The sequence below is a fragment of the Dendronephthya gigantea genome, unplaced genomic scaffold (assembly GCF_004324835.1).
Source record: "Dendronephthya gigantea isolate DGI-Jeju-01 unplaced genomic scaffold, DenGig_1.0 000022F, whole genome shotgun sequence".
Classification (NCBI taxonomy): Eukaryota; Metazoa; Cnidaria; class Anthozoa; order Malacalcyonacea; family Nephtheidae; genus Dendronephthya; species Dendronephthya gigantea.
The window spans coordinates 2,265,760-2,285,888 of NW_021163032.1; the positions used below are offsets into that span (position 1 = coordinate 2,265,760).

Below are 20,129 nucleotides of genomic sequence, written 5' to 3' on the forward strand. Positions count from 1 at the left end.
TGGAACAAGGGTTGCTGAATGTGTCCCGAGGACCTTATGCGAATGGACGTTCAATGACTTGATGAAAATAGCACAGTTCGAGGAAAAGCGTGCGCTGGCAGAAAAAGTTATTTACATCATCATTATCATCTTCACAATTCTTGGCAATACGCTGGTTTTGGTTGCGACATGGCGAGAGAGAGATCTTCATCAACCAAATAAATATTTTATCGCTTGCCTGGCTCTCGCTGATCTTTCGGTTGGTGTGTTTGTGGTACCACTACGGTTGTATAAACTGTATCTGACGAATGAAACGCAAGCATCCATTTCCATTCATCTTCACCGTTTCATGGTGTGGATAGATACTTCGGTGATAACGGCATCGATTTATACCCTGACGATGATCAGTTTTGATCGTTACCTCAAAATCAGCAAGCCACTGCTGTATCGATCAAGAATCACAACTTCCGTATCATTGAAAATTATTTTTGCTATTTGTATTTTCTCTTCTTCACTTGCCACTTATGTCACCGTTCCTCGTTCCGGGTCCGACACAACACAACTCTCGGCTGGCATTCAGAAGCAAGTAAAAGAAACCCAGACCATATTAGCAATAGTCTCGTTTTTCGTACCCACGATAATCATGCTAATTATGTACGTTCTCATCTTCACCGTGGCTCACAAACGACAAAAAAGACTGCGAAATGGCGGACTGGGCGAAACGTTCAACGTACTGGATCAGCGAACTGCCTTTCGCCAAGATTTGAAAGTGATTAGAATGCTTTTTCTCGTCGTGGGTCTGTTTATAATTTGCTGGGGTCCGTTTTTTATTTGGTGGTTGCTGTATCTTTACTATAGACGTTTTATTGATTATAATAACACCTCGTTAAGCTATTGGTTTCGTTTAAGAAAAATCCAGACAGCAATTGTTATACTTCCTCTGTTTAACAGTCTATGTAATCCAATGATTTATGCGTGGCTTGATCAAACGTACAGAAAAGCCTTTAAACACCTGTTTCATCAACTCGTCTGTCGCGAAAACCCAAGAGTACAGCAACATGGCCAACCAAATACAATTCACAATTGTATTTGTATTTAATTAATTAAATACAATTCAGTTACAACTCCCGGGGAACAGATGAAGTAAATAATAGCCAATTTGTCCAATTCACCATTTCGATTTGAACTGATTTCAAAAATGAATCAAACATAAGCCAGATTATCGACAATTATCATTTTCATAATTTCATGATTTCGGCATTTTGAGTGAAATTCTATAAATTATTTCTATTCAGAAACGTATTCGTTTTTCAGTCAATTGTAAATTAAAATTTTAATTTCGTGCTCTTTATATACCACCATAATAATAAATTATGATGATAATAACTTCGAGGCATCTTATGACGTCATTATCTCAGATCAGCTGGTTAGTATATTTAAGGTTTAGAGACTGTTGTGAGTGTTTCGTTGACAAATAAACGCACGCGCTGACCATACAATGAACGAGAAATTTCGAGTATTTCGAGCTCTTTGTATGTCCAGCAAGTAAACAAAACACGAACATAAAGTCTCTAACACTTTTAATATACTTTGATTGCTGCATTGAAGATCTAAGCCTCGTTGCAGGCTGTCATTTTTGAATAAACCATGATTTTCATGATCTGTCGCTAGGCAACAAGAAACCACGTGATTGATTTTGACCAATTGTGTGATTAGATTTCGGCCAATGCACGAAGATTGTATATTAAATATAGGTAATAGCATGGTTTCGAGTGCAATTTGGATATAACATGTACGAGTGAGTTCAAAGACTTCAAAATAGCACGAGTCCGAAGCGTCAGTTATGTTATATAATTATTCATGAATTTCACAATATAAGTTGATTTGTTATCAGTGATTACAAAAAAATTGCACTGTTATAACAGAAAATTGCACTACTCTGATTACAGATTTTTGCACTGTGATACAGATTTTTGCATTGTTGCATGTTTAGGATTAACTGCATTGAAATCTGCAATCAATCATAGTCAAGTAATACTTTTATATATATTATTATTTCTGTATAACAATAGCACACTTCATAGCAGAGTTTGAGGTCACGGTTCTATTCCCAATTCCCCGCCTGCACGAGGCCTACTTGTGAAAAGGGAAATATGGATTTTTCATACGAAAAGAGCCTGATCTACACTCCTCATTCAGCATCGGACGAAACTCTGATCATGCGCGACGAGACCACGTTTAAAGGAATTATGATCGTTTTCATCGTTGTCGGCTTTTTTTCCCCAACCGTAATCATACTGGTTACGTACTCTCGTATTTTATCTATTGCTCGTCAACGGCACAAAATGCTACAAACTGGTGGACTGGGCCAAGCTACCAATGTTTATAATCAACGAACTGCTCTTCGTCAAGATTTAAAAGTAGTTAAAATGCTGTTGCTTGTCGTAGGAGTGTTCATATTTTGCTGCGGTTTACACTTTATTTGGAATTTTTTGTACCTTTACTACCCAAATTTTAAACAAAGCGATAACAGGTCATTCAACTACTGGCTTCGTTTGAGAATAATTGCAACGACAATAGGCATACTCCACAAGTCTAACAGTCTCTGCAATCCAATAATTTATGCTTGGCTGGATCAAACATACAGAAAAGCTTTCAAACACCTCTTCCAAATAATGATGCGCACCGCCAAAACTGACGTCTAAAGTTTTTTTCGGCATACCAATGTAGCTAGTTCAGATCTTTTTATCAGTGTTCCTAACGAAAAATTAAAATATTTTCTGAGCTAAATTTATGCACGAATTATTATTATCGAGGCTTAAGCCAGCCTAATAACGTGCATCTGTTATTAGAATAAGCGCCTATAATTTCACGGGCCCTTTCTCTCAGTAAAATGCGAAAAATTTCGCTTACTCCTTTTCAATTGCAACCACGGCGAAATATTTCGTATTTCGCTTAAAATTTTGCTCGCAGAATCAGGCTTAAAAGGTTTAATTATCTACAGCACCCAAAAACTAATACTCGTGAACTCATTTTATATTACATTCGTTGTAACGCGACGTTCGACTTTTTCGAAACGTTTATTCGGTTAGGTTGATGGATTTTGGATTTTCTGTTGCGTCAATTAGTGTTAAAAAGTTCCGCCCATATTAACTTGATTGCCAAAATTGAACCGAACATTTTTGAAGTCGGAACGTTTTGTGAAAATTAATTGTAAAAGTTAAAACAAGTTAAAAAGTTAAAGTTTAAATTAAAAAACATATCAACACTGGGTTTAAAAAAACGTTTTTCAAATTACGAAAGAAAGGAAGTATTTGGTAGATACGTTTAGAAATATAATATAATCTATGTGATAACTTCTAGTTTTTATGTTACTAGGCTACAAAGGGATTGAGATTGTTAAATAGGTTGTATACAGCAATATTTTGAACTCTACGATGCACTTCAGGCGCCTGCAAGTAATATATTAAACTTGTCGAGTATACTTGAGTTCTGTTTAGTCATGCAATAAGTTAATATATTGAAATGATCATGATATATTAAAAGTTGTTAGTAATAAATGAACTCAAAAAGGCCTCCGAAAGACTTATTTACATACTAGCATGATTAATAACAGATCAATAACTCCGAAAGAACAAAATTTATAATGCCGCTTCTTGAAGGCGCGCTTGGAAAACAAAAATACAGAGAAGAGAAGATCGACAAACATCACAAACCACACGGGGAATCATTTAACAGCGAGAAAGTAAGACTATGATCGAAACATATACTGTATATAATTTTGACGTGGTACTAATGGATTGAAGCGTAGCTATATATCAAAAGAAAATTTCCAGACTGTCAATTTCAGAACATAATAAATATAAATCCTTTCTATTTAAAATTAAAAACATCGTCGTCCACTGGCACTGGAAAACGTATTTATTATATAGTTACTGAAAAACATTGAAATACCATAAAGTGTACGTATAATATTTTAATTTAGTAACTTAATTAGCGTAAAACCATATATTTTAGTATATCTTTGCGGGGGAAACAATTAATATTGGTTTGTACTGCGGCAGCTTATATATATAACTTTATTTTGCCTCACAATAATATAATCTTTTTTTTTACCTCGCGTTTCATGCATATATGTAGCTATATTCTCTTTTCTACTAACAGGAGCGTGTGCGATGTATAACAACACAAGTGCGATGTTTAATGATACAAATCTAGCAGCGAGTGAATATTTAGAATTTATGGAATCCATCGACCAGCTGAGACTAACAGAAAAAATTATAATCATCTTTATCGCTACTTTCACAATTTTGGCTAACGCGTTGGTTTTAATCGCAACCTGGAGAGAAAAAATTCTTCATCAACCAAATAAATATTTCGTCGCTTGTCTGGCTGTCGCTCATCTCTTTGTTGGTTTAGTTGTAATGCCATTGCGCGTACACGAGTTAAATCTGGAAGAGAAAGAAGAGAGATTTTCCGCTCATCTCTTCCGCTTCAAATTATGGATAGGATTCTTCTCGTATGGGCTATCTATGTCCATGTTAATGATCATCACTTTTGACCGATATCTTAAAATCAGCAAACCTCTTCAGTATAAATCACGAATGACAACCTCAAAATGTTTAAAAATAATTTTTGCTAATTTCATGTTCATAATTGCAAGCGCAACCTTCATCACCACTCCTCATTCAGCATCGGACGAAACTCTGATCTTGCGCGACGAGACCACGTTTAAAAGAATTTTGATCGTTTACATCGTTGTCGGGTTTTTTCCGCCAACCGTAATCATACTGGTTACGTACTCTCGCATTTTATCTATTGCTCGTGAACGGAAAAAAGTGCTACAAACTGGTGGACTGGGCCAAGCTACCAATGTTTATAATCAACGAACTGCTCTTCGCCATGATTTAAAAGTAATTAAAATGCTTTTGCTTGTCGTAGGAGTGTTCATATTTTGCGGCGGTTCAAACTTTATTTGGTATTTTTTGTACTTTTATTACCCAAATTTTAACCAAAGCGATAACAGGTCATTAAAATACTGGCTTCGTTTGAGAATAATTGCAATGACAATAAGCATACTCCACAAGTCTAACAGTCTCTGCAATCCAATAATTTATGCTTGGCTGGATCAAACATACAGAAAAGCTTTCAAACACCTCTTCCAAATAGTCATGTGCACCGGCAAAACTGAAATCTAACGTTTTTTTCGGCATACCAATGTAGCTAGTTCAGATCTTTTTATGTTATTAATCCAAAATTAAAATATTTTCTGAGCTAGATTTATATGAATGAATTATTATTTTCGAGGTTTAGGCCAGCCTAATAACATGCATCTGTTATTAAAGTAAGGGCCTAATTCCACGGCCGCTTTTTCTCAGTAAAATGCGAAAAATTTTGCTTACTCCTTTTGAATCTTAAGCACTTAAATAAATAAATTTGCTCTCAATTTAAAAGGAGCCGGCGAAATATTTTGTATTTCCCTTAAAAATTTCCCCCGCGGAATCAGGCTTTAAAGCTTTTATTATCTACAGCACTCTAAAACTAATACTCGTGAACTCATTTTATATTACATTCGAAAACCGTTGAAACGCGACTTTCGACTTTTCCGAGACGTTTTTCGAAATTTCCGAAGTCGGAACGTTTTGTAAAAATAATTGTAAAAATTAAAAAAGTCAAAAAGTTAAAATTTCAATTAAAAACATATCAACACTGGGTTTAAAAAATTGTTTTTCATATTACGAAAGAAAAGAAGTATTTGGTAGATACGTTAAGGAATATAATATAATCTATGTGATAACTTTTAGTTTGTATGTTACTAGGCTACAAAAGGATTGAGATTGTTAAATAGATTGTATACAACAGTATTTTGAACTATACGATGCACTTCAGGCGCCTGCAAGTAATATATTAAACTTGTCGAATATACTTGAGTTCTGTTTAGTCATGCAATAAGTTAATATATTGAAATGATCATGATAAGGTTGTTGGTACATGACGTCAATGAATGACGTGGTACTAATAGATTGAAGCGTATATTAAAAGAAAATTTCAAGAATTGTCAATTTCAGAACATAATAAATATCATCCTTTCTATATTCAAAATTAAAAACATCGTCGTCCACTTGAAAACGTGTTCATTATATAGTGACTGAAAAACGCTGAAATACCATAAAGTGTATATGTATAATATTTAAGTAACTTAGAGTGAAACTATATATTTCAGTATATCTTTCCGCGGGGAACAATTGATATTGGTTTGTACTGCGACAGCTTATATAAAACTTTATTTTGCCTCACAATAATATAATCTTGTTTTTTTACCTCGCGTTTCATGCATATATGTAGCTATGTTCCGTTCTGCTAACAGGAGCGTGTGCGATGTACAACTCAATCGACGTGCGACGTATAAGGACGGATTTTAGCCAACGCAGTATACCTGTGTGACCATATATGAATATCTTATAAGCAAAGCTGTTCAAGTCTTGCTAGATTGCCCCCTCCAGGAATAAATTTGGAAATTATTAAAGCCAGGTGGGGCTGTTTTATGTGCATCCGAGCGAATCTAGCATAAAAATAGGCACTCGAGGAGTGATAAGAAATCAGCACTTTTGTTAGTTTTATAGTGCAAGAAAGATACGGAAAAATATAGCCCAAAATGTTGTATAACAAAGCACAACATGATTTCAACTTTTGAAGAGATTTTAGTGTTAAAGACAAAATACTTGAGTAAAACGCACAGCGAAATTGTAGTAATGCTTCCGCTACAAGTAATTACATTTTCTAAAATTGAAAAACGAGTGAAAATGGAACAATAGGTATCCCCATACCTTGCCTATTAAATGGAAACACCACCTTCAGTCCTCGGAAGATATCGTACTACGTCACATTCTTACTACACTGTTATTTTCAGGGTGTTATTTTAACACCACTTTTAAGGGATTCTAGGGGTGTAATAGGGGAGTTACAAAATTCCAGCTTAATAACTCCATAGTTGGACTTAAAATAACACCACGTAAGGGGGTTACGCGCAATGTAACACCATTTTGGGGGTTAAAATAAGTACATTATACCACGTGATCAAGCTGATGCAATCATGCAAAACGAGCTATTTTTCAAAACCTTCGCAAGCACTACTGGTTCCACGGGAGAATTGCCTGTATTTTTAAAGATAAATTACGACTAAAACCGAATTGAACGAGGAAAAGTGAAAGAAAGGTTGGCGGATTTGCTGTATGCAGTTAAAAACGGCAATGTACGTACTTGAATATCATTTTCATGCCTCTCGGAGTGCGACTGTTTACCTGCCGATTGTGGATATAAATTAAACTGCAGTTCGTGAGCTAAATTGTCTGTAATTCTCTGTTGGAAGAAAGTGTACAGTTGCTCAGCCATCCAGGATACAAACACAATTGCGCTGGTGTGTAATATATTTTCAATATTTCAACAGAAAACCTTCAGCAAGTGTCGACAAAATAATTCAATACAAAACTATTAATGTAGGTCGCTAAAAATATCTTGATATGGAACAGTAGACATGAAAAACATTTTTCATATTCTCATAGTCTAAAGGAAAATAAGGACTTATATATGAATTAAATATATTTAATAATAGGATGAAAAGGTATTATATATAGTATAATATATCCTATATATAGTATAATATATCCTAACGTAGGCAACTTCAATCACAATATCGAGATGTACACATGAAAACAATCCGAAAATACGTCAATTAATACCTAAAACTAATCTAAAATAACAGTTGAAATGAAATCTACAATATTTTTACTATATACTGCCTACGTTTTAACTTTGAAAACAAGTTATAGAAGCGAGGAAAATGCGAAGTTTTTGATATTTTACTCATTTTTTAAATGGGCCGTTGCTGGACCCGCGCTGCATGTTGACGTTTGAAAATGACGAATTCGTAATCTCATTGGCTGTCACAACAGCAAGAATAAAAAACAGCCAATGAGGTTACGAATTCGTCATTTTCAAACGTTCTTAAAAGTCTACAGCGCGGGTCCAGCATCGGCCTATTCCAAAAATAAGTAAAATATCAAAAACTTTTCGCATTTTTCTCGCTTCTATAACTTGTTTTCAAAGTTAAAACATAGGAAGTATAAAGTAAAAATATTGTAGATTTCATTTCACTTGTTATTTTAGATTAGTTTTAGGTATTAATTGACGTATTTTCGGATTGTTTTCATGTGTACATCTCGATATTGTGATTGAAGTTGCCTACCTTAGGATATAATTTGTAAAGTTTTTACAATGCATTTGTTTGTTCTTTAAAAGAAAAAAGTTTAGATTTCTGATGATTTATCAGGAAACTTTAATATGAAGTTGTATTTATGTTGTAAATATTGTAGATTGGATATAAAGTAATAAAATTTTGCTCAAATTTTTGTATGATTCTTTATTTCTTTCCGGGTATTATAGCGGGATCCTGAAAACGGGGTTATTTTAACCCCAAAATGGGAGTTAAATGTAACCCCAAAATGGGGATTAAAATTTAACTCCAGAAACGGTGTTATTTGTAACCCCAAAAAAAGGATTATTTTCGATTAAATCTCGTAACCCCTGTTTTTGGTGTTAAAATAACACCCTGAAAATAACAGTGTATCTTACACAGACGATGACATAAAGGATCGATTTTGCCTAAATAAGCAAATAATTAAAAATTACAAAACTTGCCACCCTGCGCAGCTAGTACTGCTTTATTAACAACAAACTACATTCCATACGCCAGAAGTAAATTGGATCCGACAGAGCTGGATCGAACGGACCCTTAAAACGTGCCTTATGCTTATTAGCTGCTATATATTATGCAATGTATTTATACGAATTCGATATTTCCGCCTGGCGCATCTATAGATTAGCATGCATATATATAGTAATATAGATTGCTTTTGCACGTCATAATATGTCATATGACTCGATTTCACAAAACATGAAACAAAAGCAACCCAATAAATACAATATCTCCTTCGAAATATCGTCATGATAGACGCAGCGAAGGGTTATCTCAAGCGGGAAACATTCAGTACTTGGGCATACGCATGGTCGATTGTTCATTTGCTATATGGTCTGGCATTTACAGGTTTTGTTATTGCTTCGAGAGAAGGGGAGGCTGAGAGGTTTACTTGTCGTGTGGCGTCTGAAAGTTCAGCGGCCTACAAGATGCAAGTCGATAAATCATGTTACTCAAGATATCAACAAGAATACAATTCTCCACTTTCATTATCTTGGTTTGTAATGCTGAGTATTTGGTTCCCGATTATTGTGGCTGTTGGCTACTCTCTCGCTGTGCGAAGTCGGATTGTGGACTTTGATTTACAGAGTTTAAATACCAGACAAACTGGAACACTAAATGCACGCGAAGCAGCGATCCCGGAGAATCAGGTACACAACAAACTTAATGTTTTTTACTGCTACTTTTCTCACCTAGCCATCCGTTTTCTCACCGGAATGCTATTTACCATCCTACAATATGCAGTGTTCTTTCCAAATGGTTTTGACTTCGAGTACAACTGCACTTTCCCGCCAAGTCCTTTCAATGCCAGCACACCCATTACATGCGAGAATCCGAGTGCACCTCAAAAGAAATTATTATCATTCTTCGTTTCTGTATTAAATACAGGTTTTGCGTTAACAATGCTTGTAGAAATGGTCCGCGTATTACAGCGGCTACCCAACTGCAAATGTAGAGTTGATTGGGGTGCTGATATTCATTTCATTACGGCCTTTCTGTTGGGACAGCTAAAATCGCCTAAACCAAAATGCTTGGAGGAATGCGTAGAATTTTATAAAAGACAAGTTCTGCAGCCCGCCTTAGATATGTTGTATATAAACCTTGTTATTCACACTGAACGAGCACCCCACAAGTTTTCAAGAGACATGAGACGTCAGGAAACGCTTAATGTTTATATGAAAGTCCCTCATTATTCCATATGTCTAGAAAAGGCAAGTGATTTATTTTCTCCCAACAAAGATACAAGGGGAATGATTCCTCGCACAATCCTGGTTGTCGGTCGTCCTGGTATAGGAAAAACTGTTCTGACTGAAAAAATTATACATGATTGGGCTAGTGGAATTGACGATTATAGCGGCAAGATTGCCTTCTTTTTAAAATTTAGATGGTTTGATTTGAAGGAACTAAAAAACCTAACTCTTAAGACTTTTCTTCGTCTTGGGACAGGACTTACCGATGAAAAATTTGAAAAAATATATGAACATATCACAAAAGATCCAGAAAAGGCTATTTTTGTTTTTGATGGCTTGGATGAATTTGCCAGTGGCATTGAATGCTTAGATAGTTTACAACCTCCAAATGATCCTGATATTTGCATGTCTGCATTTTCCCTGTTTATTAAACTAATTTCTGGGAACTTGTTGCATGGGGCAACCGTTCTCGTAACGAGTCGCCCAACTGCAAGTGAGCTTTTCTCCAGGTTCAAATTTGATAGAACTGTTGAGATCATTGGTTTCACCCCAGAAAAAATTGAAGAATATATCAAACGATTTTGTGACATTCAAAACACAGGCGATCTAAATCCGGATGAAATGAAACAAAAGATATGGAGCCACATAAAATCCACGTCAGACTTGTTAAGTTTATGTTACATACCTGCAAATTGCTTAATCGTCTCTTCGATCCTGCTTGAATGTTTCACTGTCCCTCAGAGTGAAACAAGTGTTCTTCCAAAAACACTAACTGAACTTTATCAGGCAGCCATTATCTATTTGGGTAAGCATCACTGTAGAAAATTAGATGGTCAGTCTTCTGAGAAAGCAATGGGTAAACTTCAATTATTAGCATACAATGGAATTGTGCATGGGCAACTAGTTTTCGAGAGGGAAGCAGTTGATCAACATATGGAACATTCTGGGTTGTTGAACAGTTTATATAATCCTATTCACCCAATCGAAGAGCAATTTTGTTTCATTCATTTGACTATCCAAGAATTTCTTGCTGCGATGCATGTGATTAAGGTATTCACCCCCGAAGAAGTAAAGAGCTTTATTATTTCTCATATTGAATTTGGTAAATGGCAGTTGGTACTTCAATTTATTGCTGGCATTTTGGGTAGGAAAATGAAAATGTGTGAAAGTAATCTTTACAAAGATTGTGTTTTGGCCTTTTCGAAAAGCATCGTTGTTGATGATGGCGAAGTGAACCTTAAACAATCATTGTTTGCTATAAAATGTTTAAGGGAGTTAGCTGATGAAGACATTCTTGAAGAGGTCTGTGAAACAAGTCCTCTGAATGACATTGTGAGTCTAAAAATTCCACAATCCCCAAATATATCATCAAACGACTGTTCAGCTGTGACTTATGTATGGAAGCACATAAAGAAATCAGTCAAAATAGACTTGGGTCTCACGTTTTTGAGCGAGGAATGTTATCTTGAACTTACGAAATTGCTACAGCAAAAATGCATAGAGCAACTTGTGCTAAAAGGCAGAGCATTCAGCCACCATTTGGCAACGGAGAAACTTGTTAAAGCAGTAATGAACTCGAAGTGCACAATAAGGCACAAACATACTCTGCTTACAAAGTTGAAACTTGAACGTGTGCGTATAAACAACGAAGGTCTGTTAATCATCTGCGAGTTATTTAAAAACAGATACGCAAATTCTCTTGAAAAACTACACCTATCGAGTGCAAAAATAAATTCATATGGAATATCCGTGCTTTGTAAGGTCCTGGACAGCACGCTTTGCCCAGAACTCAGATGCCTTGATTTGAATGGGAATGAAATACTTGATGAAGGTGTAAGAGTTTTGTGCAATGCTCTGATTCGTCATAGGTTGTTCAGGCTTACTGAGCTGAACCTTGGCGGGTGTTCGTTGACTGATGGATGTATACTCTCACTGTGTGGACTACTAGGAGACGAACGTTGCAACCTGGCTGTTTTGTCGCTCGCTTATAATAAGAATATAACTGATCAGGGCTTGCTTGTGTTGTGCCAAAAAGCTTTGGCAGAAAAGCATTGCAAGCTCACAAACTTGGACTTGTCAGGATGTTCACTGACATACCGATGCGTACCCGAGCTTTGCAGAACTTTGCAAGATAAGCATTGTAAATTGGCTGTTTTGTCACTCGCGCATAATAAAGGGGTCGGTCGGGAAGGTTTACGTTTGCTGTGTGAATATGCTTTAACAAGAGATCATTGTAAACTTGTGAAGTTGAACCTGGCTCGGTGCTCGATAGCAGATCAATGTATACCAGAGCTATGTCAGGCATTACAGGATGAGCAGTGCAAACTTACTGATTTGTCACTTGGATATAATATTGGTTTAAGCGACGAAGGTTTGCGTACGTTGTGCGGACAAGCCTTAACAAAGGAGAATTGTAAAGTTACAAAGTTGAACCTGTCCTGGTGCTCATTGACGGATCAGTGTATACCCATTCTGTGTACGACGTTGCAACATGAACGTTGTAAACTTACCGATTTGTCGATAGGAAGTGATAAAGGGATAAGTGACGAAGGTTTGCGGGTGTTATGCGAACGTGCTTTGACAAACGAGCGTTGTAAGCTAGCGAAGTTGGATATGTCTCATTGTTCATTAACAGATCGTTGCATTCCCGTGCTATGTGAAGCATTGCAAGACGAACATTGTGGACTTTGTGAACTTTTCCTGAAGGAAAGCATGTTTAGTTCGGCGAGCATAAAGTCGCTTCGTGAAATAACAACTTATGGGGTTTGCAGATCTAGAGGTTTGAAACTTATATTACACTATAGAAGGTAGCAAATTGACTCTAGCAAACGTCCGCTGATAATGGATTAGACAAAATTTCCAAATAATGAATACTTGCCAACCTTGTAATATTTTATTGTAACATGAGAAATCAATGATCTTTTATGAGTGCATGACCGACTTTATGTAACGAAAATTATAACGGTTCAACTTGCTGTTCCTGTTCAAGGGTTTGTGATGATTTATTTCTATGATAAAACACATTTTGGGATAATTATGGTATGGCCAATGGACTCTATGTGAACTGGAACGGTAACTCGGTCACCGAATCGGAACCAGTGCCAGTCCACTTCTTTTCTTGACTTCACGGTCGACGATCGCTCCGACAAAAATTGACTTAAAAGATGGCGGTTAGCTTAACCTTGATATAACTGCATGTCAGTTATCGTTCCAGTTTTTATAGAGTTCATCGGGTTTAATATTCGTGTGTCACGTGACTCACTACATACTCATACACGTACCAATAAAATTACCACTCGTTTTGCAAGTGCTGCCCTGAATTTACGCCCAAGGCATGCGCAAGAGTTCACAAATATATTTGTAAATTTAATCAAAAGATCCCTGGAAGCGTAGTCCTGTAAACCTCAAACCAAAAATACATAAAGCTAAACTGGATGCATTCATTTCTAATAAGTCTAAATCTTCAATATAGCTATATAACATTTGTTTTTTATAATACCTTTATACTTTATATATACCTTCTTGGCCGGTTGTTCAAAGCACGGTTAGTTTCAAATCAAACTTTCTAATAGTGTCAATCTAGGCTACAGTATGTGCACACAATATGATATTGAGCGTTTTCATTTTCGTTTCTCAACTAAAGTTAATTAAAGTGGAAGTCAAGTCCGTATTGTGTTTGTTCACAGTTTGAACTTTTAATACACGTTGTTTTGTCTGGATATCTTACAATATTTAGGTTCGCTATACCTTTAAACAAATATGAACTAGTGTTTTTGATGAGAAAAATTCAAAACATGAGAAATTTGGGCAAAACTTTTATCTGAGGACCTAACATTATTACGACTGAAGAGAACCCATGCACAGACTTAACTTGACTTCCACCTTGATGTATTGAGCAAATTTTCTATTTTGGTCGTGTAAACAGTGCGCCAAAACGATAAACAACACAAAACGATTTTGAAAACGCTCAAAAAATTTGTATGCAGTTCAAAAGAAATTTAATTTACAAGAGTTCAACCAGATTTAGCGCTAATTGGTCTTTAAACAAACACATAAATAACAACATATGAATAGCCACTAGTGCAATGTCTCACTAAATATCCATTAACCAAACAATTTTTATTTGTAGGCCATTTGCAAAACAATTAATGAAACAATTTATGAAAAGCTTGGGTCATTTTTTTTTCGCAATTCACGATGAAATTTAACCTCGTCTGCAATTATCTTCCTCGCGTATGGGATTTAACTAAGGACTGGGCCCAGTAGCTTTTTAAAATATAAATAAACATTACGCCGAATAAGGTATCGGGAAAGCTTTCACGCTTCGGTAAAGGGTAAAAAGTTTTGTCTTACCTTAAGGCCGGTGCACACTAGAGCTACAGTGCTTAGCAAAAAGTCATTCGTGGCCATTGGCGTAAGCCAGTTGTTCTCCTGTGCGAGCTACTTTTCCAGCTACTTTTGGCACGAATGACTAAAGTCGCCGGGAAAGTCACCCGCACACGAGAACAACTGGCTTACGCCAATGGCCACGAATGACTTTTTGCTAAGCACATAGCTCTGGTGTGCGCAGGCCTTCAGTTAAAACACTTTTTATTGACAGGAATGATTTTTACATCATCGTCAAATATACACATGATGAGGTCAGGAGTGCTTACCATTTACCTTGGGAAATTAGCAATTTTGGTCAGAAAATCAAATGGTACAAGCAATTTCGATCGAACAGTTCGGAAATTTCCGATTGAAATTCCTTGTACCATTTTCTTTTGCAACCGGAATTTCCGATTCCCCAGAATAAACGGTGAGCAGCCCAGGTGTGGAGTTATCATAACGAAAGTGAAGATGAGAAACAACGGTGGCCGAAAATAATCCCTATTCACAAATTGAATTGATTTCGATCCAAACATTCCAAGAACTAGACACGCTGTTTCGAATTTTTTTTTGCAAATGGCCTCGCCAGGATGGCTATTCTTCCTGAACTTCATGACAAAAACAATTTTTTTAACAACTAATATCCAAGGAAAAATGTCACCTTGGTTGTCGGAAGTGCGACATACATCCCAACAATGTTTCCAAAACGAAACAAAAGAACAAAACAAAGTTCCATTACACACTAACACATCGAAACGTGATGTCAACAAGCGAACAATTCAAAGAATCTTGGACTGTTTAATAAGGCAATATTTGCCTCGTCCATGTTCAATCAACTTCAGATTCTTCTTCAACCTCGACAGATTTCTCCTCATTCTCCACCGTATTACCTTCCTTCTTCAAAAAGAACTGAGCTGGTGTCAATAGCTGCGGCCGAGTCGCCATTCCCTCGCGATCATATTTGACAAACGATTCTTCGCATTCCGAATACCAATCACCCTCCGGGTTAACATCGACGGTGAAGTCATCCTCACATTCATCTTTTGCAGCTTCTGCAATCTTTTCCTCATTTTCATTGAGCTCCACGCTTTCCTGAGTCTCCTCAATAACATCACTGTCGCGATCAGAAGTCACATCATCAAGCATTGATAGTGTTTGGCTGATCGGTATATCCTGATACGACTCATCGATAAGCACTCTCTCATACAGTTCGACAACAACTGGTGGTCCAAAGCTAACAACTTTGCAGATTAGCTTTTTACCAACCACTGCATTAGCCAATAAGTTGATGTCATCATCATCACTGTCATCGCCATCATCTTCATCATTACCAGCACCACAGCTGTGATCACCAATTTCATAATTTTCGTCACCCAATCCGACGACAGTGCATTTGAACGCTTGTTTTGGGAGTGCTGCCAACTCAGCTGGGAATGGCTTCATTCTGTCCAATCCGATTACCTCCGATGTTCCATAATCAACGTAAAGCACACGAGCTTGTACCTGAACATTCGACAGGACACGAATAATCTGAGCTCGATACCACAAATCATCCTCTGTGTATCTCGCGCAACACAACATGTTGGGCCAAACTTTATCGAGACCTGGTTTACCATTAAAATAGTTCTTCAGGTTGATCCTGTTAGACATGCTCAGCAGCTGTTGTATGTGATTACAAGCGACTACATGAGTAGGATCAAAGCCGTCAGCCAACTTAGGTCTGTCTTCGCATGGAACTTCTCTTTGCAGAAAAACAACATTTTTCGAGTTGATTTGGGTGACGCCAACATCAAACGGTACGCCCTCGGCAGGAAGAACAGTATCCGCAAGTATCGATCTTGCTAAACGAGGATTCTCTCTCCTTTTCATTCTTCTTTCACTTTGTGGACTCTCCAAATGGGTTTGCTGCTTGCGTGACTGACTTAAAACAGGCTTTTCCTCAAGTTCGTCAGGATTCTGTTTAGACATCATCTCTCTGGCAGTGGCAACAACGTCTCGTCCATCAGGCAATGTCAAATGTTCAATGTTGACAACGCCATCTACGACAACATTTGCTGACCTCGCTGCTTTACACGTCTGACCAACCAACAATCCTTCAAGTAACTTGGAAACTTTCTCTTGTTCAACCGGTGTTCTAGGCAGACCTTCGAGCTGAATCGAGATACACTGCTTCGGTATATCCAGAAATGCTCCCTTAAGACTGATATTTTCAAGCGGTACTTCCTCTTTGTTACCAAAATCAACATAATCCAGCAACACTGTGGATGGCGCGGGGAAACCAATTACTTGTGCTCGATACCAGTGATTGTCATCGGAATACTTGGCACAGCAAGGTTGATTGAAGAACAACTGATCTTGGGTGACTGGTGGGTCATCTGTGTCTTTACACGTGTTTCGCATATGCAACATTAAATCTGCCAGGGAATTATCACGTTTATCAGGCTGAACGCCCGATATTATACAATCCTTTTCAACAAATGTTACCAGAAACTGGAATTGGTTGCCCTCTGGCATATCAACTGGTTTGTATGATAACCGTTGTGGATAAAGTAATCTTCCCCCCTCAGTTCCAATGATTGCAGCATCAGTATCTGTCTCGCTCATTCTTGTACTAGCATTGCTGGCTGGTGAAGATGGTTCAACCACATCTGCCGTCTCGAGGGATGCGGAATCAGCTGATGAAGACAACACTGCATGTGAATTAACGACCAACAATTGGTTCAGGGACGTCTGATGGGGTTGTGGAAGATACAAAACAACAGACATGGGCTGATCACCATGCGCTTCAACTTCAAGGACTTTCATTTGGTATGGATGTTGGAAACAATTCTCATACAGGAAGTCTTTGCATTCACTCAACCAACCTTCCTCTGGATTGACAGGTTCGACCATTGCCAAACGACATCTCATCGCTTGTCCTGGCAGCTTTGCAAGATGATCTGGAAGACGACGAATCTTGTTGAATGGCAACTCTTCAGAATTGCCAAAGTCAACAAAGAACACTTGCACATGCTTGTCAGAGGAAACATCTGTAACCAAAGCACGGTACCAATTCTGATCGTTGCTGTACTTTGCAGCACAAACCATATCTTTGTATGGCCATCCTATCTGCCACTGATCACCATTCATTGAGTTATAAACATCCATCATCTGTTGTTGGATAATCAGCATTTTTTCGTACTCTTTTTCATCATATTTAACCACATAAATATCCTCAGGAGACTGAGCCTCGGCAACTGTCACTTGTAGACTCGCCCCTTCCTCAGGCAATGTGACTTTTGGGTAGGTACGAACTGGGAATGCAACCTCAGGGTTTTGCACTGACGCTGGACTAGTGAAGTTTGCAACTTCAAGGAAAACAAGTGCATCTCGAACTGATGCAGGCTTGTCACCTGCAATGCTTCCATCTTGATCTGGACTCTTCAAATCAACAATGAGCTGTCCACCACTTTTCCTCACAACAGCCATAAGGAGGTGTTTGTCACGAATCATGCTGCCAAATGCTTTAATGGACTCATTAGGCCAGGTATTGCACTTTCCAGGGGGAACAATATCTACCAATGAACAGTTAGTAGCAAGTTCTGGAAGATCAATGAACTTGGATGGTATCTTGCGAAGCCTATTGAGAGGCACCATTGCTGTGTTGCCATAATCAATGAAGCAAACCTTAACTTTCGGTATAGGATGGCTACGGCCTTTTGGTACACTTGCCTGCTGTTCTTCACCAATAATTCTGGCACGGTACCACCACTCATCACCATCACCCTTCGCACAAACAAGATCTCCAACTTTGGTGGTCCTGACAGCATCATTACTACCCTTAGCTCTTTCGCAGTGATTGTGAATGCCATCCATAAGACTATTTAGTTTATCTTGATCAGCAACATGCTGTATGTAAAAGTTACAGGGGGTAACAATGTGTGAAACGTTGACTAAATTTTGACGAGATGGCATAGTAAGTATAGCAGAACCACCACCAGTTTGTGATGCGTTTGAAGAAGATGCATCTTCAGACTTTTCATTTGTAGGAGCAGCTGCTTCAAGGGCATTGTTTTCATGAATTATTTCATTGGGTTGCTCAGAAATTCTTTTAAGCTTTACATCACAGCTTTCAGGAATAATGGTCCCATAGGATTTCAATGTGTCTTGAAAGTCTCTGGGGTAAGAAATCTTAATACGATCTTGCATGAATGAGTCAGAGAGTATGCAAGCAACATCCTCCAAGTTAACCATTCTAGACAAAAGGGTTTCACCATTTTCCATGACCATTGATGGGGTTGAAAGAGCCACAGTAACTTCCTTAATCAACTTAGAAAGTTCCTCACTACGTTGATCAATTTCATTGGCTACATCAACCTGGAAACTTTGGTTACAAAATGCACCTCTCACCTCTTTGATAAGGTTCACTTCTCTTGCTTGCAACTTTGTATGCAAATCTTGGAAATGCTGTTGAATATTCTGCACAGTCTCACTGAACTCAGTTTTAATTTTTGGCAACTGTGACATGAGCATTCCTTTAGACTTTCTCAATTGCGCATCAACACTCTTAACTTTTTGAAGGCTTTCTTTGAGCTTTTCTGTAATCTCATCAGTCAACATATGGACAGGAACTATTTCAAGGCTTTGGTAATGGGGGGTTACTATACATAATGAGCATATGAGTTTTTTGTCTGTTTGGTCATAAAACTCTAGCTCTTTCCCCTCGTGAATCTCACAGGTCTGAATCAACCCTCCAGTTTGACAGACAAATTCAATAGGGGTAGCTTCATGCAAGCGCAGTGTCCGAGATGAAGAGTGTACAGTGTTAAAGCAGCTCTCGCAAAATATAGCTTCACACTTCTTACATTGGCTAACAGCTGCATTTGTGCAACATTCTTCACAAGTTTCCACAGTTTCTTCTCTGGGGGACCCTTCCCCAGCTGTCACCCCCCTGGCAACGGTTGCCCCCCCACAAGAATTAGCAATAACACAACTTTTCTCCAGTTCAAAATCTGTCAGTTCTCCTTTTGAAATGTCCTTTTCAATATTTGCCCTGACATTGTTGATCAAAATACCGAGAATGTACAAATTAGTAGGTAAATCTTTAATGCTTTGCTTACCGCCTGACAGCAGAGTTTGCTCTTCGCAAGTTGGGCATTTAACACCACGCGAGTTTGATCCAGAAAGTTTGGTGACACAACCATGGCAAAACGTATGCGAGCAATCCAACAACTTTGGAATACGTTGTCCAACTGGTTTTCCGGAGCCTTGTAAAGCGTACGGTTTGCAGCAGCTTTCGCAAAATTGTACGCGCTGCATAATGAAAGAATCGTTGTTAAAACATGACAATTTAAAACATTTTTCAATGCAAATTGCAAACGAAAAATACCAAAACACAACGTGCTTTGCACGAAGACACGAAGTGTTTCCGAATTTGTACCGAGGCAGGGAAAACTTTACCGACAAGAACCGAAAGTGAACGCCAGTTCACGATTAATCGCACTACTTCATGTAATGCATACTATTAACTATCACCTTCGAATTCAAAACCCACACTTGTTATATTCTAAAATGTTTGTCACATCACAGAGTAAGTAATAGATACAGAGATATAACTAGCTTGCGCACAGTAACTAAAAGTGACGCTTTTATGTACCCACCTTTTTTGCGCGCGTGAGCTAAAAGTAAGCAACTGCGCATGCTCGGCAAGTGTCTGTCGACACTCAGAGTAAATAATACAGATAAATCCATTGATCTGTCGTCTACTCTGTGCTGACTTTGCTTGAGTGTTTATACTTTCCATCTCAGGCACTTGCCTAGCATGCGCATTGAAAAAGTGGGTACACCAGTTAGATCTC

At 37.8% G+C, this 20,129-nt stretch overlaps 3 protein-coding genes across 3 annotated transcripts; 2 read left to right on the forward strand and 1 right to left on the reverse strand.

Moving 5' to 3' along the window:
• The first annotated feature begins 631 nt into the window (after positions 1–631).
• On the forward strand, positions 632–2,684 carry LOC114522406 (pyroglutamylated RF-amide peptide receptor-like). The gene is made up of 2 exons (XM_028543077.1): positions 632–822; positions 2,513–2,684. The coding sequence occupies exons 1-2, from the start codon at positions 632–634 to the stop codon at positions 2,682–2,684; spliced, it is 363 nt and encodes a 120-aa protein (XP_028398878.1).
• A 6,246-nt stretch (positions 2,685–8,930) lies between these two features.
• On the forward strand, positions 8,931–12,883 carry LOC114522204 (NACHT, LRR and PYD domains-containing protein 12-like). Its single transcript, XM_028542838.1, has one exon. It carries the CDS (start codon positions 8,983–8,985, stop codon positions 12,733–12,735), a length of 3,753 nt encoding a protein of 1,250 aa, XP_028398639.1. The 5' UTR covers positions 8,931–8,982; the 3' UTR covers positions 12,736–12,883.
• Positions 12,884–14,501: 1,618 nt separating this feature from the next.
• On the reverse strand, positions 14,502–19,718 carry LOC114522270 (tudor domain-containing protein 1-like). Its single transcript, XM_028542917.1, has one exon. It carries the CDS (start codon positions 19,588–19,590, stop codon positions 15,121–15,123), a length of 4,470 nt encoding a protein of 1,489 aa, XP_028398718.1. The 5' UTR covers positions 19,591–19,718; the 3' UTR covers positions 14,502–15,120.
• Between the last annotated feature and the right edge of the window lie 411 nt (positions 19,719–20,129).

What these genes read in the sequence shown, in the direction of transcription:
- LOC114522204 (XM_028542838.1), top strand. Translation starts at nt 8,983, where the DNA reads ATGATAGACGCAGCGAAGGGTTATCTCAAGCGGGAAACATTCAGTACT.
- LOC114522406 (XM_028543077.1), top strand. Translation starts at nt 632, where the DNA reads ATGTACGTTCTCATCTTCACCGTGGCTCACAAACGACAAAAAAGACTG. An exon ending in TTTTTTATTTGGTGGTTGCT is followed by an intron (nt 823 to 2,512) that starts GTATCTTTACTA and finishes AAGCGATAACAG; the next exon opens with GTCATTCAACTACTGGCTTC.
- LOC114522270 (XM_028542917.1), bottom strand. Translation starts at nt 19,590, where the DNA reads ATGCAGCGCGTACAATTTTGCGAAAGCTGCTGCAAACCGTACGCTTTA.